Genomic DNA, 8,322 nt, shown 5'->3' with positions numbered 1-8,322 from the left:
TAAAACATTGCAGACTAGTACAGAACAGCAAGAGGTGAGAAATGTCCAGTTCCATCCCAATCATAAATAGTCTAGGTTAGAAGTTTTATTTACCTTTTCTTTTTTCGCTATAGTGTCCAACTTGAATCCAATACAATGCCTTGGTAACATGTTGTTGTTGTTGTTAGTTGCAAAATCATGTCCGACCCATCGCGACCCCATGGACAATGTTCCTCCAGGCCTTCCTGTCCTCTACCATCCTCTGGAGTCCATTTAAGCTCATGCCTACCTCTTCAGTGACTCCATCCAGCCACCTCGTTCTCTGCCGTCCCCTTCTTCTTTTGCCCTTGGCAACATAGATTTATTCAAAATGATAGCAGGAGGGACAGAACCTGCATCTTATGATTCATATGCTACACTAGCCTGAATAGGGGAACATAACCCTGAGTGGCCACATCATACTAAATCAAAATGTGTGTGTGTGTGTGTGTGTGTGTGTGTGTGTTTTAATTGTATTTTGTTAACTATTTTTTGAGAAAAGGGAAAAAAAGATAAACAAGAAGAAAAAAAGAAAATCTAGAGTAACTAAATAGTGAATTTACCAGCATGATAGATTTAGATTAATTTTTTCCAATATTTCTTAATTAGTTTTAAATGACTAAGTATTTAATAGGAAGGGTTAAGTATCCTTGTAGCAATTACCATGTAAATAAATTTTGATATACTTAGTAGGAAAGTAAGATTTAGTAATATTTAAGTAAAAAATAGCAAGTTGGAAAAGAAATCTAGGTTTATGAATTTGTTTCATTCTATTATAAATAATCGTTGTAATTGTTCAGCTTGCCACCAAATGTGGTAAAAATGATCCAACCTGGTTGCAGAGGTGGGCTTCAGCAGGTTCTGACCAGTTCTGGAGAACCGGTAGCGGATATTTTGAGTAGTTTGGAGAACCGGTAGTAAAAATTCTGACTGGCCCCGCCCCCATCTATTCTCTGTCTCCCAAGTCCCAGCTGATTGGGATGAAGTGGAGATTTTGCAGTAACCTTCCCCTGGAGTTGGGTGGGAATGGAGATTTTGCAGTATCCTTCCCCTGGAGTGGGGTGGGAATGGAGATTTTACAGTATCCTTCCCCTGCCACGCCCACCAAGCCACACCCACAGAACCGGTAGAAAAAAAAAATTGAAACCCACCACTGCCAGGTTGTTATTTTACCAACAATTTTTAGGGAGTGATCTGTCCATTTTAGCAAACAATACTGGAGTGAAACATCAGCAATAAAATACTTTATACCAGTTTTTTCTAAGTATGTTTGGTGTGAATTTAATGTTTTTCTTCCATTGAAATTCCTCTTGAGACATATTAAATATTATATGTAGGATCTTCATCCATTTAATCACAGCCTCTTTAAATTGTTTGGTTTCGGAACATATTTCAACACATAAGGCCCAGCAAATGCTCTGAATTTGCGTTAAAAGGTTTTCAAATTCATTAAGAGTCTCCAAGTGTTCCCACTCATTTCTGAGATTCTTTGAACTGTTTTCTTGAGATTCTTTTACATCTATAATGTTTATTTGAAAAATGAAAATGGTTGGATCATTCTGGCATTTTTCAAAGAGAGTTTCGAAATATTTTCTTCTTAATAATCAAATCTTGCAGTTTATACAAATTGTTATCTCTACTGAGTTTGCTTCCTCTTTATTAAAATAAAATTTTAATAACTAGATGAGAGATAAGTCATTCTTCTGTATTTATCACAATTTTTTAAAATACTGTTTATTATTGCATGATCTCTCTATAAGCCATTTATTTCTGTTTGTATCAGTCCAAAGATTTTTGTACAAATCATCTGGGATTTCTGTTCTTTCAATAAAGGCAACTCAACCATAAAATGTTATGATCCAATCTGTAATCCAAGTTAGACAGTAAAGTGGTTGGAGTTGCTGAACCCACTTGTTCCTCCAAATTTAAAGTTAAGTAGTTAAATTTAATCCTCAATCATTTATTAGTCCACCAAAAATTGTTACTTGTCTGTTTCCATCATTTAATACTTTATTTTCAATTTTTATTGGGAGCTTTTGGACAGAAAATTAAACCTTGGCAGAATGTTCATTTTAATGACTATGATTTCTCTAATTAATATTGTTTTAACTTTCTCCATCTTAAGTATATATCTAGTGTTATATTTTTGTAATTTTGAAAAAAACCCTTATGTTTAAGTAGTGTTTTGGGTTTAGAATGCAGTGTTTAAACTGTAGATTCACTTTTATAAACTTAGTCAATTATGGTTTATTCAAAAAACCATTTTTAAGCAAACCAAGACTTAATTTGTTATATGAACATAGCCAAATTCTTCATCTGAACAATTACCGGCTATTGTTTGAAACATGCTTTTAACCGGTAGATCCTTATCCATTCACATTAAAAACCTAACATCTTATTTAATCAACAGATTTTGTTTCATTTTATTAACTAATATAAAAGAATAAGATTAAGATTTCTCTCAAATCACCTAACTAGATACTTGCGGATGCAATGTACTTTCTATACAACACTATAAAATGAAAGTTTAAAGTGCTGTTCATTTCTCGGCTTTGTTCCCAATATAGAAACAGATAAATTTTATTAGGCTGTTGTAAATGATAACTTAAGTCTAATCCCAAACTTTTGTCCTCCAACCCTCAGACTTGCTGGCTGGGAAATTATGGGAAATGCATCTGGGTGAGTCTAAGGCTGAAACCTAGCTTAGATAATAGGCTTGACATGACTTGAATGGCATCCATCCTCACTCCCACTAGGCAACCATCACAATTATTTCCCTCTTTCCCTGAACCAGTTCTAATGAAACCATCTGTGTTTTCATTTCCTCTTGACTATGGTGATAGAAGCACAGTATGATGCTATTATCAGGATTCATATTCCAGCACATTTTATGAAAACAGCCCATCCAACAGTGACATTGTTCCTTTCTACATTCACATTGCCTTGATGGAGGACATCAGAAGACTCTGAATGCCATGAAGTCCAACCAACATGTGAAGTACAAGTGACTCAGGATTTAACGAGAGTGGTGATGTGATTTGGAAGATAGCTATATGGGAAAATGTGTCATCATAATTTCCTCTGAATAGTTGCAGTTTCCTCTTGCTCACCCACTATTCGGAGACAATATGAAAACCCACCTGGATTAATAGTTTCCACACAAAAATAAGGAAACACAACATCTTTATTATGAGGCAGAAAATATGTATTGAAATTTTCTCAAGGCATAGAACAATTTAATATAAAGTGACCAATGAGTCCCTCTGGAAGGAAGAGGCTGAGATGAAGGATGTGGAAGCTTCAGAATGGAATGGATCTTCACTGGGAAAGGCCTGCAGCTATACATAAATCTGTGCCTTGGCTGGTAAGGGAGTGAATACTGCTGTAGCAGGTAACGCAATTAGAGACCTACAAAGGAAGTAAATTTAGATGTAGGAATACAGTCAGCAATGAGCATCAACACAAGGCTGCCTGTCACTTAAGCATATGTCCCGAATAAGACACCTCAGAATGTGTTTACTTTATACCCAACAATTATCAGGGCCTTTGCTATACCAAAGGTAGGATTTGCACTTCATATTAAACCATAATGTGGTTTAATTACCCTTAGTGTGAACCCATCACCTTAATTTGTTGGCTTAGTATGTTGTGTGAGTAAAGTATTTTGTGGCTTATTCAATAAATTATAATTAAACTATCAATATGATGTTTAAACAGAATCAAAAAATTGTTCTTTGTTAGCCAAGACAGTTGTTTCTTACGTTTTTTTCTATAGATCTTGTAGATGCCCAGAATAGCACTGTAGGCCAAGCTTTTGGCCCCTAGTAGGAGGAATATAAACTTCCCCGCATAAAGGCTGAGTTGAACCTCAGAGATACCTGAAGTTGATTCTGAAGAAAGAAGGAAAAAAGAAGGTGTTGTTGTAACAGAAGCTAGCAGCACACTTAAGGAGACATTTCAGGCTGATATTTTAATACCTCCCTCCCCCATTCAGTTTGTAAAGCTGGCAACCCAAATGTTTTGAGTTGGACTTTTCCCATATCATTCCACTGAATGCTAATCCTTTCAATAAATAAGCAACAGGTCTTGGCCAGTCTGGTCTAACTATCTTGGACAGTTCATGCAAAAGTAGCAAATTGTTAATTTTAAAATGTGATTTATTACTGGTGCTTCGAGGGAAAATTGCAGGATTTTTGCCTCAGCCATATGCCAGAAGAATTTGACTGTTGGATACTATGCAGGCATACCTCTCTCTCTCTCTCTCTCTCTCTCTCTCTCTCTCTCTCTCTCTCTCCCCCTCTCCCTCCCTCCCTCTGTGCGTGTATATGGCAGTAGAGGTAATGGCTGTAATTTGCCTTTTTGCCATAAGTAATTTGCCATTTTGCCAGGTCTGCTCTTCTTTGTAAAACTCTGACTTTACATGGATGATCCAATCATAAACAGCCACGTGGATGGGGGCAGGGAAGCAGATGTGCTTGACCACTAGCAAATCAACATCAAGGCCCAGAAAGTTTTCTCTTCCAGAAAGGAAGAAGATGAAGCCACTTTCTGGCCATGTCTTCCTGATTACAGAACTCAGCCAGTTGATTCATTCTCCCTGCTGCTCGCTTAATTGCCCAGCATTCCCTTACCTGTCTTGTGGTCTGGACTGCTCTTCACTGAGTCATCCACCACCAGCCCCTTTTGGTTGACATGGCAGGAATAGTTGTGGCCTTTCTGCCACTCCTCTGCTGACACACTCAGGCGACTGGCAGTGGCGAAGTTGCACTCTCCTTCTTTCTTGACTGGCTCAGTAGCAGAGGAGAGTCGGTCAATGTTTTGGCCATCGCACTTCCAGATCACATCCAGTGGCCACTCGTAGTGGAAGCCCTGGGCCAGGCACACAAGGGTCATATGCTTTTTGTGGCATAAAGGACTCAGGAGAACGACGCTTGGTGGTGGGTGATTCTCACACTTTGGATCTGCAGGGGAGAAATAACCCGCATTTTGCCCTTATAGACTGAGACAACCTTAACCTGTGATTAGAATTGAGACTCAGAAACGAAGCAGCCTGTCAAGAAAGGTCTCTCTTCTCAATCTTCATGCCCTTCAGGCCCTCCAAGAAAGACAAGAGCCTGGTGGCGCAGTGGACTAAGTGCTGTTAAAGTAGCACTTAGTTGCCAGCTGCCTGCAATTACTGCAAGTTCGAATCTCACCAGGCTCAAGGTTGACTCAGCCTTCCATCCTTCCGAGGTAGGTAAAATGAGGACCCGGATTGTGGGGGCAATAAGCTGACTTTGTATAAAAAAGAACACCACTTGGGGGGGGGGCACGAAAGCCCTACTAAGCAGGTATATACAAAAGTATGAAGGCTATTGCTTAATGCATTGTAAGCCACCCTGAGTCTCCGGAGAAGGGCGGCATATAAATTGAACCAATAAATAAATAAATACAATACATCTTTTCTGAACAGAATATTGGCCTGGTCTTAAATTTGTGCAGATTTTTGTTCATCTTTAACACAATTTTATATGTTCAATTTTTCTCATATCATTTATTCTCTCTAACTTTAAGAAACCAATATTACCCTTCATCTTAACTTAACTAATAAATAAATAAATAAATAAATAAATAAATAAATAAATAAATAAACAAACAAACAAACAAACAAACAAACAAACAAACAAACAAACAGATATTCCAGGTTGAAGTCCCATAATCCTCTGGAAACATACCACCTGGAGTTATATATATTGGCGGGCATGAAGTTGGAGAAGGCTGAACTTCGGTTTAATTATATCACTTGCTACCACTTGGACGCTTTTACTAAGTAGATCAATTAATGCCAATGGTACCCTTGAATCATATTAATGAACAGGATGATTAAAACAGAATAAAGTCTCTGGTTTTAGCTCCAGGGGTATTTTCAAAATTGTGAATGGCTGCATCCATTTCCTGTGGCTGGGCTTGCTTTTAAGACTGTTTATACTAAAGCATTCCTTAAAGTGAACATTTTTCTAGATTTTTTTAAAAAAACTTTAAAGTAAGATAAATAGGCCAAACAAATGCCAACAACAGTGAAATAAACTAGCGCAAGACTCAGTTGGGGGTCTCGTGATTTTAACTGTTGAATATGAAGTGTGGTCTTGCTACTGCTTTGTTTTTAAAGCTGCTTGGATGATCTAGTTTCTTTTAATTTGATAACCCTTAAATTGCACTGAGAGACAGATTGTACTGACTAAGGAGACATATCAGAAGATCATGGGTTCCAGTCCCACCTTAGGCACGAAGCCAGTTGGGTGACCTTGGGCCAGTCACTCTCTCTCAGCATGCAATGGAAAACCACTTCTGAAAAACCTTGCCAAGAAAACTGCAAACTCCTTGTTTGGACGGTCACCAGGAGTTTAAACAAATGACTGGAAAGCATCCCACCACTAAAAGCATTACTGCAATTAAATCAGCCTTCCCTAATTAGCAACCATCCATGTGCCTTGGACTACAGCTCCCAACAGTCTGAGCATTATGGAAAGTATGATCTAATACAGAGGTTTCCAACCTTGGCAACTTTAAGCCTGGAGGACTTCAACTCCCAGAATTCTGGAAGGTGAAGTCCACCAGGCTTAAAGTTGCCAAGGTTGGAGACCCTTGATCTAATATATCTGAAAAGCAACGGGCGGCATTAAATCTGTCTGAAGGAACGAGAGAGCTGCCTCCGAGTTTGAGTTTTCTTAAAAGCAGAACAGCTTGGGAGGCTCCAGCGATCCACTTCCACACCAGATCTCAGCGACCAACTGGCCAAACCTGCCCCCCTCCTCCCCCCAATCGCCGCTCTTTCCAGCCCCACTGGCGACCAGCCTTTCCCAACAAAGGGCTCTAGTTCTCAGAAAGCTGCGAAAACGGCGACTGATCGGGAGGACCTGCTGGCTTGTTTTTCTCGGGAACGCAGGGATCTGATCCTGTCACAGGTGGGTTCCCTCTGTCCGAGCCACGGGTTACCGTTTGCCCTTCGCCCAAGTGGACTGATTCCCGGGACGTCCCTGACCCTCTCCCCCACCTTCGGCCCGCTGCACCGGCAAAGGCAAGCGAAGAGTCCTTCTGCTCTGCTGCCTGAATTGAGGAGAGGGGTGGGGGCTCGCTCCAGCTTCTCTTCCGCTGCTCCCCACCCACTCACCCACCCGCGCCGTGATGAATCCTCCAGGCATCTGGCGGGACCTTCAGGGAGCCAGGCGGGTGCCTTCCTTGGGCGCTCCCTTCGCACGTCTAACTAAAGGCGAGTGGGGACTCCCTGGCAAAGACAAGCAAAGCCGTCCCACTAACCAGGCGGCAATGCAAGACTCCCCCCCCACTCCACCCCGGCGATCTGACCCTCTACCACTTCCCAGCCTCGGAACAACCCAGCCTCGCTCCCTGGCAAAGCCATCGGGGTGCCTCCCGGGGGACAGTCGAGAAAGAGAAGGCGAAGCGGAGCGCTTTCGGACTCACCTGTGACCAGGAGCTGCGTCCCGGTGGAAGCGAAGTAAGCTTGTTCTCACAGCGCTGCGATCTTTCCGGACGCCTTTGCAAAATCTCCCCGGCTCTTTCCGAGCTTTTGGAGACCGGCCTTTCCGCTCCTCTTCTCCCGCGCGGGGCTTCCCGCGTCCAGACGAGCCGGGTTTAGTGACCGTCCCGTCCGAAAGGAGGCAAGGAGATGAGCTCCGCTCGGCCAAGGACGTTGCAAACGCTCAGCCCGGCGAAAGGGGCGGCAGGCAAGCGGGAGTCCTCGTTTCTCATTCGGCAGCCTGCCAAAAGGCCCTGCGCCCCAACGCCTGTCCGGCTCCCTCCGACTTCTTCACCCGGGACCGGACCCGGGATCCGAACCCTTTTCCGCGGCTCCTAGCAGCCCCCACCCTACTTGCTCGCCTGGCCGGAGAATCAGACGCGCCTTATACCACCGTGCCCCATGTTGTACACAGTCAGGCGAGGCGCGGCAAAAACTTCCTTTCACTTTTTGTGCGCAGGCCCGAACAGCCAGATTGCATCCAGAGCGTTAATTCACGCTCTCTCCTCAGACGCTGGACGGTCTCTGGATATTAGGCGTTTCGGAGGCCGGGAGCCGGGGGTGGGGGTGGGTGTCCTCAGATCCGGAGGGGGTGGGGGGGGCAAGCCTTAAGCGGCTCAGGTGGTTCTCATTTCTCCTATCCATTCCCCAGCTTGAAACCGCCGATTTCCATTTTTAATTGCAATGCCCTCCCCACCTCCTATTTCTAGGATTGGGGATTAGGGATTGGGATTGGGCAGCAGCCCAGAGGATGCTGAACAAAAGGTGTTCTCCAGTGCTACTGTACT

At 42.6% G+C, this 8,322-nt stretch overlaps 1 gene segment (V, D, J or C); it reads right to left on the bottom strand.

Moving 5' to 3' along the window:
- Nucleotides 1–3,200: 3,200 nt before the first annotated feature.
- On the bottom strand, nt 3,201–7,562 carry LOC139327421 (immunoglobulin lambda constant 6-like). The segment is given in 4 exon segments: nt 3,201–3,426; nt 3,780–3,908; nt 4,650–4,979; nt 7,480–7,562. Coding segments are annotated over 3 exon segments (399 nt in total).
- Between the last annotated feature and the right edge of the window lie 760 nt (nt 7,563–8,322).

Source organism: Pituophis catenifer, unplaced genomic scaffold (assembly GCF_029215685.1).
Source record: "Pituophis catenifer annectens isolate HBS135680 unplaced genomic scaffold, rPitCat1.0.hap2 SCAF_1, whole genome shotgun sequence".
NCBI lineage: Eukaryota > Metazoa > Chordata > Lepidosauria > Squamata > Colubridae > Pituophis > Pituophis catenifer.
The sequence above is the reverse complement of the archived record's forward strand: the minus strand, read 5'-3'. Positions and strand labels throughout refer to the sequence as shown.